General features: G+C 40.2%; 1 protein-coding gene across 3 annotated transcripts in view; it reads right to left on the reverse strand.

The window, feature by feature from the left end:
• Positions 1-6,682: 6,682 nt before the first annotated feature.
• PFKFB3 (6-phosphofructo-2-kinase/fructose-2,6-biphosphatase 3) overlaps positions 6,683-18,306 on the reverse strand; it is a 135,034-nt gene continuing 123,410 nt past the window's right edge. For 2 of the 3 annotated variants that reach the window (XM_082254178.1, XM_082254176.1), the window contains exons 3-16: positions 17,945-18,041; positions 16,990-17,056; positions 16,831-16,905; positions 14,959-15,015; positions 14,726-14,850; positions 13,914-14,121; positions 13,676-13,822; positions 12,368-12,472; positions 12,139-12,268; positions 11,655-11,717; positions 11,402-11,466; positions 9,729-9,890; positions 9,412-9,434; positions 6,683-7,020 (exon numbers count right to left, since the gene is read on the reverse strand). In XM_082254178.1, coding sequence (XP_082110304.1) covers positions 7,014-7,020; positions 9,412-9,434; positions 9,729-9,890; positions 11,402-11,466; positions 11,655-11,717; positions 12,139-12,268; positions 12,368-12,472; positions 13,676-13,822; positions 13,914-14,121; positions 14,726-14,850; positions 14,959-15,015; positions 16,831-16,905; positions 16,990-17,056; positions 17,945-18,041 — 1,331 coding nt within the window. In that variant the 3' untranslated portion in view covers positions 6,683-7,013. The remainder of the gene's footprint in view (positions 7,021-9,411; positions 9,435-9,728; positions 9,891-11,401; positions 11,467-11,654; positions 11,718-12,138; positions 12,269-12,367; positions 12,473-13,675; positions 13,823-13,913; positions 14,122-14,725; positions 14,851-14,958; positions 15,016-16,830; positions 16,906-16,989; positions 17,057-17,944; positions 18,042-18,306) is intronic. The other variant, XM_082254177.1, reaches the window with a different exon arrangement.

Raw genomic sequence — 18,306 nt, forward strand, 5'->3', positions numbered from 1 at the left:
CAGTTGTGGTTCCAAGAGGGCCATACCGGTACCATATCCCACAATCCTTTGCATGCAGCCTTGACTGTTTGTCACTACTAGCCACCGATTGGTCAGAATCGTTGTTATCCCACCCACTTACTTTAGTGGAAAAGCAAACCGTACCAAACTGTAGCGAACTGTTCCAACACCGTACCATGCGGTGGAAAACCAAGCCGGGCCAAGTGGAGCCGAGCCGGTACTTGCAGTGGAAAAGTGCCATAAATGACCACGCCATTATTTGGGATTCGTCACTGGGTTACTTGAACAGACAATTGCACGGTCGTGCGACGCTGTATCCAAACAAAATTGATGTCCTTTTTTTCCCCCACAAATAGAGCTTTATTTTGTTGGTATTTAATCCCCTCTGCAATTTTTTTTTTTTTTTTTGCACTATAAAACAAAAAAAGTGACAATTCTGGAAAAAAAAATAAAAAAATATTTTTTACTTTCTGCTATACGTTCCCAAAAAAAAAAAAAAAAGTTTAAAAATCGAAACGTTTTCATAATTTTAGGCCAATTTGTATTCTGCTACATATTTTTGGTTAAAAAAAAATCCCAATAAGTGTATATTGAATGGTTTGCGCAAAAGTTACCACGCCCACAAACTAGGGCAAAGATTTAGGTAATTTTTTTTTTTTTTTTTTTTTACTAGTAATGGCAGCGACCAGCGATTTTTAGCGGGACTGTGACATTGACCCTTTTTGAGGGACCAGTGACATTACTACAGTAATCAGTGCTAAACAAACAGGCAGGGAAGGGGTTAACACCAGGGGCAATTAATGGGTTAAATGTGTCTCTAGCGGGTGTTTTCTAACTGTGTGGGGGGGGGGGGGGGCTTGCTGAATGAACAGAGACCTGTGTTCCTAAATAGAAGAAACAAAGGATCCCTGTGTTCATAACTGACAGAACAGCGGTCTGCCATGTTTACGACGACAGATCGCCGTTCTGTCTCCATGGGGAGCGATCGCAGGTGCCCGGCGGCAATCACGGACGCCGGACCCAATGTTTGGCTTTCCCTGTGGCCAATGGGCAAGCGCGCCCGCCACTAAGCGACGTACAGGTCAGTAGTTTCACAGTATAGAGCCAACTTGCCGCAGAAAAAGTACGGTGGCTGGTCAGCAAGCAGTTAAACCTCTTGGTTATGGTTTTGGTAAAGCTAAAGGAAAGTTGTACAAGAAAAAATTGTAAAAAAAAAATAAAAAATTTTATAGTGTGTAGCCAAGCTTTGGCTGCAAATACCTTGCTCCTGATTTTTGCCATTGTGATCTGTGAAGGTATTGCCCTGTGGGGAACCCATGGAGTATGGTGCAGAAATGAGGGAAACATGTCCATGTAGGGAGTATACAGCAATTTGAGTGTCAACTGTCCTGTAGCGAAGTCCCTGTGGCAAAAGGGCGGGTGGACCCACCTAGCTACCTTATAAAAGGCTCCAGGCAGAAATGGCTGTAAACACTGCCACCTTTGTTGTGATACAACACCTACTAATCCATCCAAGACTAAATTGCTGAATGGTGGAATTTTAGCACGTTTGAGATTTCCTGATTGTTTAAAAAGGTAAAACGAATACTATTTAGGATACCCAAAAACGTAAAGAAAATAACAGATATTACGTCTCATACTTGCTGTGGGGCTACACTAACAGTTAATAAACAGGGTGACCTTGTATTGCCCGTCCATGTTGCAGATTCCTACATAGGGGACAGGCTCCTGTGTCTAGATTCCATAGGGATGGCCTATGGTTCTGGACATGTATAGCACCCCGCAGCTAACCACTTGCATTGTAACGAGCAACATTACAGGCCATTGCCAAGGTATGTGGTCCAGATACAGCTCCTAAAGTTTTACTGTGGTTGCACTGATTTTCTATTGTTGCAACAGAGGAAAGTTAGGAGTTGATTGAAGAACCCGAAGTACAACTCTAATTCAGTAAAAAAGTTGGGTCGCTGTGTAAAATCTATATTAAAAAAAAACAGAATGCAATAATTTGCAAATCTCAGTTTTATTCACAATAGAAAACCTAATCAAATGTCTAAACTGAGAAAACTTCCCATTAAAAAAAAAAAGGTAATTTTAAAATAGATTGCCGGACAAATCTCAAAAAAGTTGGGACAGGGCAAGGTTTACCACAATATAGCATCCCCTCTTAACAATACTCTGCAAATGTCTGGGAACTGAGGAGAGCAGTAGTTGGGAGTTTTAGGAGAGGAATGTTGTAGGATTTAAACTGTTTAACAGTCCTGGGTCTTCTTTGTGGTATTTTTTGTTTCAAGATGTCCCAAATATTTTCAGTTGGCGAAAGGTCTGGACTGCAGGCAGGCCAGTTAAGTACCCGGACTTCAGTGCCCACTTACAAAGAAATGAAGGGTCTATAATTTTTATCATGGGTGTACTTGAAGAAGAAAAAAAAAAAAAAAAACACATGATACAAATGTTATAAACTGAGTTGCAGCAATAGGTAAAATAAGTATTTGATCTCCTACCAACCAACAATACTTCTGGCGCCCACAGACTGGCTACATTATCTGTTCATGTGGTACACAGATTAGTCCTGTCAATTTATGAAGGTGCTCCTAACGACAATTTAATATGTGTATAAAAAAAAACACCTGTCCACAAAATCTCTTCCATACAAACCTCACAATCATGGGCAAGGCCAAAGAGCTGTCAAAGAACCTCAGGGACAAGATTGTAGACCTGCACAAGGCTGGAATGGGCTACAATACCATCAGCAAGCAGTGGCGGCTGGTGCGTTGGGGGCGCCACCCCCCCATCCATGTGTCCGGCCCCCTAATCTACATGCAGGGTGCCGGACGCATGAAGTTCAATGGGATTTTTTTTTTTTTAATCACCTGATTACAGCCAGAGGCTCTAATAGGCTTCAGAAAAGGGTGGACCTGGGGCGCAAAGCAGTGCGCCCCGAGCCCACCCATTGTGTGACAATAGCTATTGTCACACGGATCCTCCTCCTGGCCAATCAGGAAGCTGGTCCGAGACCCACTTCCTGATTGGCGAAAGGCGAACGCATCCCATTGGCCGAGGAGGAGGCGGGAGGACTCGAGGACATGCGGGGAACTAAGTCTCTCTGCATTGAAAGGGGGCACACTGGCCACTCTGCATTGAAAGGGGGCACACTATGCCTTGATTACTGAAGGCCCGTTTCACACTTTTGTGACCTCAAAGTCACGCAATTTTTTACAGCGTTTTTTGCCGCAAAGCAATACCTATTACATTTTTCTGTTTGAATCATGTTTTTTCTGAATTTTTGGTTGATATTTTGTATATCATTTAAAATACACCTATGATAAAAAAATGATAGACCCTTTCATTTCTTTGCAAGTGGGCAAACTTACAAAATCTGCAGGGATCAAATAATTATTTTCCCCACTGTATTTAATGACATTGCAATTTTACGCTCAGGAACATTATTCCTAAAGTGTTTAATACTTCTTAGACACTACTTTTCACAGGATTGGTGAACCTCGGCCCATCTTTACTTCTGGCACACTGACTCTCCAAGATGCTCTTTTTATACCCAGTCAGAGACCTGTGTCTTTAGTCAACCTTACAATCAGAATCTAAGTAAATAGGCAGAACATTTCAAACACAATATTTAATTAATTTGAAGCAGAAGGCAACCCCCCCCCCCCCCCCCCATCAGTTCACTTTATCATCATGTATCAAGGTGGCTGTACATGGGAAAAAAAAAAAAAAAAAAAGAGTATGCAATAAAACAGACTAAAAGATCAATTCTACAAGAATTTTTTTTATTGGTCCAGCAACTGCAAAATATACAAATTTTCAAAAGGCATATTATCCTGTATAAGCTGGTGAAGCTTTAACTTTAGGCAATTTTACCAGACAAACACACACACATAAAAATACAATTAACAAGTCAAACGCAATGAAAAAAAAAAAATACACTGAATCTACAACATTAAATAAATAAATATGCACACCTACAAAAAAAAAAAAAAAAAATCCAGTCTTACAGACAAAAAATAACTACTGGCCTTTTTAGATTGTTTCACCAGTTAGGAAAGGTGCTATTCTAATCCTTTCCAGTAAGACCAAACACATAATAAACTGTAACCAAGGGCACCCAAAGCACAATAGCTTGCACCAACACAATGAATGATAACCTCTGATTAGCGATACAAATATTTCACTCTTTTTAGTATGTTGGGTTTTGATTGTAGATACTGTGCACATAATTTATTACATGACTGCTTCTGTTCCTATAAAGGGTGCGCTTGGTTCCAAACATGAATAGTGAAGCATAGGACCCATATAAATCTAGGACTAAGGCATGATACCTAGTGCAAAGGTAAAATGAAAAAAACCTTTATCAGTATCTCAAGCCAAAGTCTATATATGCATGCATGCACAAATTATCCAACAATTTGTATGAAACTTCTAAAGTGACAGAACCGATGGTATATTTTATTCCTATACAACGTTAAACGGCAGATTAAAACAAATTGAAACTATTCAAAAAACTAAATATAAAAAAACAAAGATCCAAAACAATATGTTCCTGTCAAATACAATCACTCAAAAAAAAAAAAAAGGATCACAATCAATCTAAAGCCTCGTACACACGCAACGATTATCGGTCGACCGATCGGCCGTCTTTTGTCCAGTGTTGTTGTGTTGATTGAAATGTGCTCTAGACTGCACACGAATTTTCTCGGCCAACAAAAACCAACTTCAGAAGTGATGTCATGTGCTGGTTTACTTTTCGTGTGTTTTTTCTTCTCTGAGCATGCCCAGTCTTGCTCCTCAGATTTTTGTCTGCCGAAATCTGTACTGACTGACGGAAAATCGGCCGTTCATAGCATGCACACCAGATTTTGTTCGGCCGAAAAGTCAGAGTCGGTTGTCGGAAGCATCATACTAACAAGCCGAAAATCGGCCAAAACGGGCGTTGGCTGAAAATTCACGGCCAACAATTGTTGCGTGTGTACGAGGCATTAAGGCCCGTACACACGTAGCGATTGTCGGCCGTAAATAGTCGGCCACCGACCGATCGGCCATTTGTCGGCTTGTTAGTATGATGCTTCCGACAACCGACTGCGAATTTTCGGCCGAACAGAATCGGGTGTGCAGGCTCTAAAATTTTTGTTAGCCAACACCAGAACGGCCGATTGTTCCTCAGTCAGTACAGAATTCGGCCGACACACAGCAGATGAGCAAGACTGGGCATGCTCAGAGAAGAAAAAAAACACACGGAAAGTTAACCATCACATGACATCACTTCTGCAGTCGGCTGTTGTTGGCCGACAAAATTTGTGTGCAGTCTTTAGCACTTTTCAGCCGACAGGACAGCACCGGACAAAAGAAGGCCGATCGTTCGGCCGACAATCAGTACGTGTGTACGGGGCTTTAGTCTTCAGGTCTGCAACAGTCTGAATGTGGTTACTAATATTCTAACCCCCACAATATTACCATGGGATAACCTAGTCCTGCTGTGCGATCTGATGAACCCATCCCCACGCAGCAGAAAATTTGAGGTTGACTTGTTTTACAGTCAAATATACATCTGATAGCCACAAAGCTGCTCTATGCACACAGACACATCCAGACTTTATGAATAAAATATAATCTTTTACACCTTTTTTGAGCTCATCAGTCCATGCCAAGAATTCTGAGCAAATCTGCTTCTCACAACCCTGCCCTAACCTTTGTATTAAAGTGCAAACATGCATCTTTGAGATAAAAGTGAAATCATACAAAAATATAATCCCCCCACCCTAAATATTAAGCTCCTCAGGTTATAAAAATGACCGAGGAACAATGAAATGGCCAATTTTTGCACTTCACACCCATAAAGTGAATACGTGCTCAATGAGATAAGAGAAGGCTTTTGCAGCAGAAGCAGCTTAAGAAAATTCAAGTTACAGAAAGCAGTCAGGACAATACTGTTCTAGCAGCTTCAGGAAAAGTAAGCAGAAGTCTCTGTTCTATATCTACTGCACACTAGAATGACAGTCACACTGCGGCATTTGAAGACACGGACAGGCTTTTACAATACAGCAGTGCAAAGAGAAATAAATAGTGTCATGCACAGTGCAGTTATCATCAACTAGATACCAATTTATTATAGATCAAGAAAAGGATGAATTATCATAGCTTGATATTGGTTAAAAACGCACTTTACTACCTGATTAAATGGACTGGATTAACCCCTTCTCATTGCTTCAACACCGTGAGAGGGTTAATCTGGGAGGCAGCCATGACACTAGAGACATTTTAGCATGTTGCACAACCAAAAGTAGACAGTCACATGATGTTCAGAACAAGCGTTTCCGCAGTATACACGACAACCAGAGCCTGCCAGACATTTATATCTAGGTACACATCAAACAAAGAAAAGCACCAAACCTAAACATATAAAACACCAGATTGTAGCATAGACCAGTGTAAACATTACACCAATTTGGTAGTGACAGAGTGGCAAGTATACTCTAAACCTCAGCTTCAGGACTTGGTACCTTGGAGAAACAAAAAGATGTATGGGGAACAATGGAAGGTAGCATGTTATCTTCCCCTTTACATTATCTACATTTAATTTGTCTTTTTTTGCGGTTTTGGTTAACACTTTCTAAAACCGTAGAATAAAAAATGAACTGTACTAAGTCTACAAAAAATAAAAAGGTAATAAAAAAAAAAAAAAAAAAAACCATAAGTAAAAATTAGGATTTGGCGGCGTAGGATCAGCTCCAGCTGTGCACCCCGCTGCTGAAATGACCAGAGGCTTCTTCATTTCCTAGAGATGTTGCAAACTAGCTTTGGTGTCTTTCTCCATTTTTAAGTTTGATTTTAAATTTGTTCAGACATACAAGCAGCTGCAGGCTCAAAACATTCGAGTCCAGTGAAAAGGAGTTTGTAAGCATGTGTTCAACATGGAAAATGGAATGCAGCGGAAGGGGAATCAAATGTTCACTTGATCATTGTTTTGTCCTTTAAGAACGATCAGTGCTGCTCTGGATGATTCACACCCTGCAATATAGAAAATATAGGCATTTTGTTACACATGGGGGAGGTAAACCAATAGGTGCTAAATATGTGGAACGTGCGGGTGATACATGAAGGCTTATGGCACAGCACAGCAACAGGCAAACACACACAATTAAGGACTAATGAGACTACAGGTAGCTAAAATACTAATTACTTAAAACAAATCATTGCTGGGAAATTTTTATGACCCAAGTAAAAGGATTCTTCATCATTACAAACAGGATGAAAAACAGTGGACCTAAAATCTGAAACTAAAATTAAAAAGCCAACCAACCTCCCCATACGCCCGTGTTCCATAAAAGTAAAAACAGCACCCAGATACTTACCTGTGACACCAACACCCCACCCCCCCCCCCCCAGGTCACAGGTGCAGTTTTTAGCATTACAAAACACACGCAACATGGGAAGACAGGTTGAGCCCAAGCTCATTTCTGACTTTAGGTCCGTTTTTACTAGGGATGCACCGAAATGAAAATTCTGGGCCGAAACCGAAAATGCCGGATGCCCTTGGCCGAAAACCAAAAATGACTTTTTCCCCCCAAATTATTTTAAAATAGATAGAACAGGGGCCTACACCAAAAACAGGCAGCGACGTACACCTGGCCCGCCCCCGCTAATCGCTATAATTAAGTTAACCCTTCCCTGTCAGCGGAGATACCCGCCTGATAGGGAAGTCAAGCGCTTAGTTACAGCTATTAGTGGCCGCTCGCCCGCCCGATGAGTTAGTTCATTCATGCACATCGTATGAAGTAGTGACATCACCGGGAGGCGGGCCGCTGGCCAGAGGCGAGTCTTTTGAAACATGCACTGCGCCCGCGGCGGCCATCATTAATATCGGCATCTTTAACCCATTTTCGGCCGAAATGGAATAAGCCCATTTTCGGCCGATAATTTTGGTTGCCGAAATTTCGTTGCACCGCTAGGTTTTTACATAAAATGGTAACAAGAGCTAAAAAATACACTTTACAAATGTTTTAATTGGGTTTGCAAAGGCCAATTCAGTAGCATCCTGATACCAGAGGGTCTTTGATTGAAAAAAAAAAAAAAAAAAAAAAACCCAGCAATTACATGAACCTGCAGGACTGGAAAAAAATACATCATCCAAAAAGTCATTAAAAGAAGGCTAAAAATTCTACGTAATACATTGCCGGCACTTTATTCTGGTTAAACCTGCTGGGGGGGGGGGAGGACTGTACATCAGACAGAAGCAGAAAGACTGTTGTAACAGATTTTTCTGTTGCCTTTAATGTGATGATTGCAAATATGACAAAACCAGAAAAGGTTACTTCTCCTAAAGTACCATCTAGCCGCCCACATACATATATACAAGAGTGACCCTAGATTTCTTAATTCATATTTATCTGCACATTATTAGTTCTTGGCAAATGAACCTGTATAAAACAAGCTGTGCTGTGAACTGCACTGGAGGTAACACGAAGCATGCCAACAGTACATATAAAATGGTGATGACTGAAGTGGAAAACCCATACACCTGTGAACAGGCACAATTGGCCATCCTCCATCATGGAGACAGAGGGAGAGGGGCACAGGAGGAGTGACTGGCATGCAGCTAAACAATTACCTTCGAAATAAAAACAAGGCACTGATGTAATGGACAATTGATAGCCTTTAAAAGGAGGGGAAGAGAAGGGAAATTTAATTCAGTGGGCGTGCCTTCACCCAAAAAGCTGTCCATATATCATCAGCGGGCTACATTAACTCTTTGTACAGACATTAGACATTCACGTGGTGGCACCTATTCTACACAGAGCCCAACATATACCAATCAATGATGGAGACCACACAGACATGTATTCCAATGGTATTATGCACTTTTCTTTAAGGGGTTTTCCCCACTAACAGCAAGATGGCAGAACACTCCACTGTTGAGCTGGTGCCACCAACTATCTTCAAAAGCGGAAGCTATAGCAAATGCTACCAAATGATTTCAAAGGCCAGCAGCCTTCATCATCAGAATATATTTGTTTGATCAATAGGGATCTATACAGAATGCGCAACAGAATTTTTTTTTTTTTGGCAAATGAAAAGCAGGAGAACCCGGGGTATGGTAGTTACTGTGCCCCATCACACACTGACTAGGTGCTGAGTCATGAAAATTGTTTAAAAGAAAGTGGAGCACAAAAAACTGGAGCAAAAAAAAAAAAAAAACTCCACACACTATGCGCCACAGCTCCGTGCCCATTTTCTTTTTTCTCACGAACCAGCTGCTGATTTGTATATGGCTCACATGACATTAAAGTTACAAGAAAGCAGGTTAGTAAGGACTCTCAAACGGGTGACTTAATTGTATGTTCAACGCTTTAGTATTAGCCAATAAAGCACAAAACAGAAGTGAAAAGCAGAAATACTTACAGACAAGCCTTTCCTAGCAAAGTCTGTAAGGTAAAAGAAAGCAGGGTAAGTGCAGATCAGAGGATAGAAGTAGGAAAAAACTGAAATGAATTACAGCAGATAAACTGGAAAAGGAAATTATGTGAATAGATAGAACAGCAAGTCCATGGAGATTTATCTACATTCCCTGGGACTTGTGAAAATCAGTACAGCTCAACATAGCGAGGAAAAAAAAAAAAAAAAAAGGGCCCGCTATTCACATTTAATTCTAGACTTCATTCTCAAATCACTTGTAAAAATAGGTACCAAAAAGGAAACCAGTCCTAGAATGCACGGACCTGTGTAGCCTGTACAGTAGGAGGCTCCTGAGTTAAACAACCAGACAGGGCAGCGCCAAGATCTTCAAAACTATTGATTCGTGCCTTCTTGGTTGGTTCAGGACTGGCAAGAGGAGTAACACTGTTGCGTCTCATTAGGGGGGCAGGGGCTTTCTTGCTTTCCTGTACAAATAAAAAATGACAACATAGTGAGTAATAAGTAAGAATTTGTATATCTGAAACAGAAAATTGAATGCATTCATTTTTAAAACCGATGTCTGAACTGTTCTTTCTTGAGATAATTGGGTCATAAGTGTTACATTTTAAGTTATATAACGAGATCTTTAGTTTAGTTTACCGCAATCAAGACTTTCTAATAGGTTGGAAAACATTTATGACCAATGAGGACCAGGAAAATATTTTAGATATATTATATATATAAAAAATTTTTTTTTTTTTTTTTTTAAGAGAAAATTATTAATATTTTTTGGATGTCTATCTAGTGCCCTGAGATCTGAAAAAGTCACACTAAGCTGTCAATGAAAAATCTATTCGCCTGGTAAATTCCCATGACAAACTTTCTCATGGAGAAACTTGAAATCAGGAAAAAAAAAAAAAAAAAAAAAAAAAAAACACACACACACACAACACCACACACTTTGAACAGTCTTCAGCTTGTGCAGTATATATAGCAAGCTTTTATAAAGCATTTACAGAGCTTAAGGCAAGCTTTTTTGGAGGATTTTAAAGTACCATTCAGCTTCAGGTTGGGAATATTTAAGCAAAGATCTTAGAGGGAGTGAGGACTGTCACTTTAAAACAAGCAGCTTGCAGGCCTCAGGAAAGCCTAGCAGGCTGTTTAAAGTGACAGCACTCCTATTAACATCCCTGTTTAACATTCCCAAACTGCCACTGAAGTGTTCTTTGGAAGGCTTCAAACACAGCTGCTTGACGCTTACAAAACGATTGCTGGACACACTTTTACACAAGCTGAAGCCTGTATAAATAAGGTCTAATGCTGTACTGGCTGAGGAGCATATGTTACATGTACACTAGGGGGCAGAAAAAAAAAAAAAATTCCAGAACCTCTGGCAGAAAGCAGCAAATTTTTTTCTGCTTGATAATGCTTCTCTGTCAATATTCTCGAAACCATCCAAAAGTAAAAAGTGCTACAACCCTTCAAAGTAAATACTTCCTGAGCAGATGGGTGCACTTGAATGAGGAGTGAACATAAATCCAAAAGGGGATGAGCAAAGCCGTGCTATGCTCAATAAAATCTTCTTTATTACATGCTCCAGGGGAAAACACTTCCCTAATACAAGATTTTTGAAGCGTTTCAGCCTTGGTAGGCTGGTATGACTTGGCATTTCAGTCTCGGAATGGCTAAAGCCCACCATGGCTGAAACACGTAATTTTTTGTTTTCGGGTAGTGTTTTTCCTCTGGAGTATGTAATAAAGAAGATTTTATTAAGCATAGCACAGACTTGCAGATCATTTTTTTGGATTTATCCTCTGCAAATCTGCTTCTAAATGCCCAAAATGTGCATGAACAAATAGACCAACATAGAGTTGCCTATACAGACTGAAGGGGGGGCAGCATTTTTTATGCCCAGTATGCATGGACCCAAAATTGTAGTTAGATTTTTCACCAGGGGTGCCCAATAAGAAAATTGTCCATTTCCAAATTGACTTACTTCTGTCCTTTCAAAGTGAGTGTTAACCGCATCCACACTGAATGTGACCGTCTCCACATGGCAGCCTAAAGAAACGAAACAGCTGTGAGATAGATGCAAGTTTGTGCATCCTATCAGTTCTGGCAGTGACTCAAGTAGTAACTTATTGTATGCACACCAGGTAGGATTTTTTAGTTTCATGTTCATTAGTACATCAAAAGGACTGATACAAATAGCAAGATAAATTAAATTGATAAAAATAAAGAACACTTACCATAGGCATATGGAGTTAGTTTAAGCAGTGTATGCAGCGGACATTTCAGATACGGCATTTCATCTGCGGGAAAAAAAAAAAAAAAAAATTGAAATGCTAAATTTTTATTATTTTTTTTTTTTTTAGTAAAAAAAAAAAAAAAAAAAAAAAAAGAAGAAGAAGAAGGATTATTAATTGCAAGGAGCAAGTTTCCTTTTACACTAGCCGACTTCAAAGTTGTGCTGATTTTCATTGAAACTTTGGAGTCTGACTTTGATAAGACTTTTACACTTTCTGGCATTTAAGTCGTGTCAAAGTCGGATCAAAATAGTACAGGAACCTTCTCAAATCCCAGCAACTTCAGTAGTGTCAAATGGAATTTCTCAGAGATACATCGCATTTCACATGTCCTGTGACTTGGGGTCTCACAAGTCAGATCCTAAGTCCCAGGCCAATACAGCAAATGTTTACATTTTATTATAGCTAAAAACAGATGCTGCGTTACCTGCAGATTTATCCAGAAAATAAGACAGAAGGCATCTCATAACCGCCTGATGACAAATAACTAGGATATTTCCCTGTCGCTCGAGTTCCATTATAACAGGTTCCAGACGCTGGACAAGATCTTGATAAGACTAAAATAATAAAGTAAAAAACATTTATCAGTACTGCATTGTGATTGTTTTATTAATCTCTGAAATCAGCAAAAATAATCTCATACACACAAAACTCACCTCGCCTGACGGGTAGCGATAATAGTATTTATCTTGTGCACGTAGTGCATATTCTTCAGGAAACTGTTCTTTGATTTCATCATAGGTCTTATCTTCACACACTCCCTGTAAAGAGGATTAAATTCAACATTTATGAAGGAAACCATAAAATGATGAATCACACTGTCCTACTCAAGCCTTGACTAAAAAGGTATGTAACTAACTTAAAGATACAATGACAAACCAAAGCTGTAGGCGTTACCACAATACCTAAAAAGATGCAGAGGGATCACAGATCAAAATATATGAAAAGTAGTATGACCCGTTGCAATTAATTATGGTAGATTTTATTCTACAGTGTCACTAAAAAAGTTAGAAGACAAAGTTGACGGCTCCAAAGCAATGGAGAACACTTTTCAGAGACTTGAGACTGCTTAACAAATGAATTTCCATGGACAACAGAACAAAACCCTTTATTGGGTGTTGTATAAAGCATTAAAAAAAAAAAAAAAAAAAAAAAAAAAAAAAAAAAAAGGACCTGCATGAAACGACTAAGCTTTTTAACTGCTTGCCGACCGCCGCACGACTATTTACTGCGGCGGTCAGCCCCTCACAGGCAGAGCGACGTAGTACTACGTCGCTAGCCTGTAAGGGTCTAGGGAGCGAGCAAACCACCTGTCATTCTCCCCTGTGTAGAAATAGTGATCATACGGTTCTACTATGTAGGACCGTTGATCACTGTTCCTACACCTCAAGCCACAGCCAATCACAGTTAGAATCACACCCCTAGGGACACACATAACCCCTCCCTCTCAAAAAAGTTAACCCCTTCACTGCCAGTGTAATTTTACAGTAACAGTGCATATGTATAGCACTGATTACTGTAGAAATGTCACTGGTAACCCCAAAAGTGTCAAAAATGTCAGTCAAGGGTCCGATCTGTCAGCCGCAATATCGCAAAAAAAAAAAAAAAATAATAATTGCACAGGTGATCAAATACCACCAAAAGAAAGCTCTGTTTGTGGGGGGGAAAAAAAAAGGACGTAAATTTCGTTTAGGTATAGCGTCGCACGACCGCGCAATTGTCCGTTAAAGTCACGCAGTGCCGAATCGCAAAAAAAACCCCTGGTCGGAATGGGGGTAAAATCTTCCAGGGCTTAAGTGGTTAAACAAAACCCAATGCCCACCCAGTGTAACCCACTGCGATAGGTGCAGAGTAAACAGAGCTGTACAAGATATGCAATTATGTAAATTTAACTGCGGTGTCATGCTTACAAGTTAATTACTAGAGAAAGCATTTGTAAAGAAAAGAAAGAAAGGTCTACTTACTGAATCCAGTTCATTCAAAGCCTTCCACTGCTCATAAGGCACTTTTAGAGCTTCTGCAGTCTGGATGGTTCTCTTCAGTTGACTGGTCCACACTTTAAGCTCCTTTAGGTTCTGTTCCTCAATATATTTCTTGAGGGCAATGGAAAACTGAGAAGAAAGAAATACTATTTACAACCACCAGTTATGCATTTTAATGGAATCCACACTTTTATTAGAAATAGATAGCTCTAATATTTACCTTTTTGCCTCGCTGGGACAACCCAGTGTCCCCACCAATTTTCCCTTTGATGTTGCTCTCACTTTCACCGGCTCGGCACAAATAGATACAGCGAGGCTGGACGTGAATGTTCATTAGATAGTATACAATCTTGCTCTGGATATGATCCTGAACTTTGTTCACCAAAAATCTTCGGCCAACATCAATGACAATGATCATAGAGAGATCCCTGCAAGAGAAGACAAAGGGACGTATTAATCCTACTGGGTTATTTAATATTAAAAACTAAGAGGTTGATTTACTAAAACTGGAGAGTGCAAAATCTGTTACGGCGGTGCAGGGAAGCCAATCAGCTTGCAGGATTTTTTTGTCAAAGCCAAATTGAAGAAGCCGAATTTAGATGCTGACTGGCTACCATGCACAACTGCACCAGATTTTGCACTATTCAGTTTTAGTAAAATCAACCCCTGTGTGTATTGCCTACAGCAACTCATTAAAAATTAGTTTTGCACTACTCTGGCTTCAATATAGTGGATACTGACTAGCTGCTATGGGCTGAAGAACTTGCATTATTGTTTAATGAAGCCAAGAAGTCAATTTTCTTTATTGCCCATTTCTTTTTTTCTTTTTTTTTTTTATTTACAGTTCATATGACATTCCTACAATCAAAGTGGTAAATGCATATTTGAAGTCGCTCTTATAAATCAGAGGCAAATGCAATGAAGGGGTCTTCTACACAGTTTATAGGTGGGGTTGTTTTTTAAACTCTATGTAGTATTGTATTGTATCATTGTGCCTCAGCTAATAAAAAGCAGGCAGGATGCAGGCCTTACCTGTCATGATCATCTGGATCAAGAGGTTCATACATGTTCTTGTAGCAGTTTATTCTCTTCATAAAGTCATCCAGTGCTTCTTTTGATGAACATCCTTTGTAGTCCGGGCTGGTCAGTTTTACTTCCTACAATTGTAACAAAGCATTACATTTACAATAATCCCCAACACAGTTTATTAGGCCATCTAAAAGGAAACTGCTAGCCGTCATAGGCGACATTAATTTGAAACTTACTAAAACATTGGTGGCAACAACCGATGGATCATCACAGATAGATTCAATAAAGAAGACCTGAAAAATAAAATGCAAACTTACTTGCTTGGCAATTTATTACGTTTTTTTAAATGTACTGGCTTTTTTTTTTTTTTTTTTTTTAAATGACAGAACAGACTGTTCTCTTCTGTCAGTGTTGCTTCCCCCTGCCTTTTAGCACTTTTTTCTATTAGTGTACACTATGCCACGCATTATCGAATTATACAAGTCATCCAGGTCTAGCCAATCAAGAGGCCGATGACTTGGAACCCGGAAGGACACAGGTAGAGAACGGAGGTGACAGAGGATAGCATTGGAAGGAATCCCTTTGCTAGGCAGGTTTGCCTTAACGTGCAAAAATATGCTGTGCAAACTTTTGCATTAGGCCATAAACCTTCTGGGGCCCAAAACGCTAAATCTGGACTGGAGGTTTACTTTAGCTTTAACAGTTTAAAGCATATCTATTGTAATTTTGTGTGTGTGAGAAAGGGTTACAATCTAAATTTTTTATTGCCATCAATGGGGAGATTTACCCAATTTGTCCTGGTGACCACTGTCATGCAGACAGCAAGTGTTGTGATGGCTAGAATTTTAGAGAAAAACTTAAAGAGGTTGTAAACTCGTTAAAAAAAATTTTTTTTTCTTTTACAACCTGCAAGAGAAAGACATAATGAGCTAGTATGCATCGCATACTAGCTCATTATGAAATACTTACCTTAGAACGAGCCCCCGCCGTGCCGCTCTCTTACCTGTATGACGAGCGACATGTTCAGTCGCCCGTCTTCCGGGATCGCGGCATCCGGCCATCGGATTGGCCGGAGCCGCGGTGACGTCACTCCTGCGCACGCGCGCAGGAGCCGACGGTCACGGCACGGGGCTCTGAAGGAACGGCACGATCAGCCGTTCCTTCAGAGCGCATGCGCCAGTGACGTCACTGGCTGCATTAAAGGTAAATATCTCCTAAACCGTACATGCAAGAGAAAGACATAATGAGCTAGTATGCATCGCATACTAGCTCATTATGAAATACTTACCTTAGAACGAGCCCCCGCCGTGCCGCTCTCTTACCTGTATGACGAGCGACATGTTCAGTCGCCCGTCTTCCGGGATCGCGGCATCCGGCCATCGGATTGGCCGGAGCCGCGGTGACGTCACTCCTGCGCACGCGCGCAGGAGCCGACGGTCACGGCACGGGGCTCTGAAGGAACGGCACGATCAGCCGTTCCTTCAGAGCGCATGCGCCAGTGACGTCACTGGCTGCATTAAAGGTAAATATCTCCTAAACCGTACATGTTTAGGAGATATTTACAGTACCTATAGGTAAGCCTTATCATAGGCTTACCTATAGGTACAACTTCCTGAGGAGGGTTTACTTCCTCTTTAACTAGGGCATTAACTATTGCCTACCCTGTCAACACGCAACTTAAAGTGATTGTGAAGGCTGAAGATTTTTTACTTTCATGCATTCTATGCATGAAGGTAAAAAACCTTCAGTTTGCAGCTCCCCCCTCAGCCCTCCTTAATACCTATGCCTATACTCGATCCAGTGATGTGCACGAGACCTGAGGCTTTCCTGGATTATCCGTAGTGATTGGCTAGGAGCCATTGGCTCCCGCTGTGGTCAATCACAGCCAGTGAAAGAGGAGGACGGGGGATCAGAGAAGATGTGGATCTGGGCTGCTCTGTGCAAAAATCACTGCACAGAGCAGGCAAGTATGATGTTTTTTTTATTATTATTATATACATGTTTTCCTTTACAATTCTTTACATTTAATGCTTAAAAACAAAATTAATCAATAACTCACTACTTGCAAGCATTAACAGAATTACAATGATCCATTTCCGTCAACTAACCTTAAAGTCATTCTCTTTGGCAAAATCAACAATCAGTGATCTTCTTTCTCTGGTTGTATTTGTGGCATCAAAGACCTGGAACACACAAAGCCCCAATTTAGTTATGTGCCATTTAAAACAGCTACACTCAGGGAAAGAACGAAGAGAACCAGAACTTACAGCAATCTGTCCACCTTCCTCTTTCAGGTAGCATTTCACATCTGTTAAAGCAGCTAAGGCACAATGTCTGGTGTAGAAAAAAAAAAAAAAAAGTTACACATAACAGTGCCTTTTTTTGGTTGTTTATTGTACTAATGATTTTATACATATTTTTGTAATGAAAAAATGAACTATAACTAAGCTTTCTAAGTATGTACCATGAAAGTCCACAGTACCTCTCAAAATTGCAATCTCAGTAACAATGCCTAGGGACAATCTCTTAATATATGCCCATTAAATAAAAAAAAATAAAATAAAAAAAAAAAAAAACACATTCTGACAGAATGACATTACTGTGGCCCGAAGCAGGTAGGGAGAATATAATTCTTCAGTCTCATACTGTACACGCATCATAACCTAACAAAAAACACAGAGTATGGCAGTATGCGGGACTGATCTGTATGAGTGCTAGGGATGCACCGATCCGATATTCGGATCGGAAATGGGCACCGATCCAGACAAAATAGCTGGATCGGAGATCGGTAAAATTTAGCCGTCCCACGGGCCGATCCCTTTTTTGCTGAGTAACGGCTCAGCCATCCCTTACTAGGTGCAGTAGTAGTGTGGGATGGGAGCCGCTACTTCCTGTATAGGTCCGGCTCACAGGCAGAGTGATATCAGATGCACTCCGCCTGTGAATGGAGGAGCCACACACCTGAAGCAGCGGCTTTGCTCTGTACTGCAGCCGCTTGCTTTGTGTGTAGCTCCGGATCGGTTCCGTATTGGTATCGGCGATTTCACAACGCCAGATATCGGTATCGGCTCCAAAAAAGTCGGATCGGTTCATCCCTAATGAGTGTGACTGCTTTTGTTTTGTTTTTTTTGGCTGGTTGCAGGGCCTGCAATCATTTCATAAGCATCAGGTTATGATAAAAGCTATAAAAAAAAAAAAAAAAAAAAAAAAGTGTCCACCAACCTTCTGACTTTCATGGCTTCTTGGTTGTCAGAGCGGAAAAAGTCATAGGAACTAAATTCTCTTACAGCTTCACGTCTGTATTCCCCAACATTGAACACTGCAAAATTAGAAGAAATTGGTATGCATTGTTAATAGATTCAGTACAGAAAAAAAAAGTTATAATCCAAGTTTCAGATGCATATATAGTGCAGTCACTTTTATAAAAACAATACTTTAAAAATTGTTCATTGGGAAAAGTGAAATGAAAGTGACACAAGGCATGCAGGACAGTGGTTTTTCTAAAAGTCCCCAAAAATGAAGAAAAAAAAAAAAAAAAAAAAAAAAAAAAAACTTTGATATTAATATTTCTTATAACTTCTATT

This window comes from Pelophylax lessonae (assembly GCF_965119305.1).
Source record: "Pelophylax lessonae genome assembly, chromosome: 4".
NCBI lineage: Eukaryota > Metazoa > Chordata > Amphibia > Anura > Ranidae > Pelophylax > Pelophylax lessonae.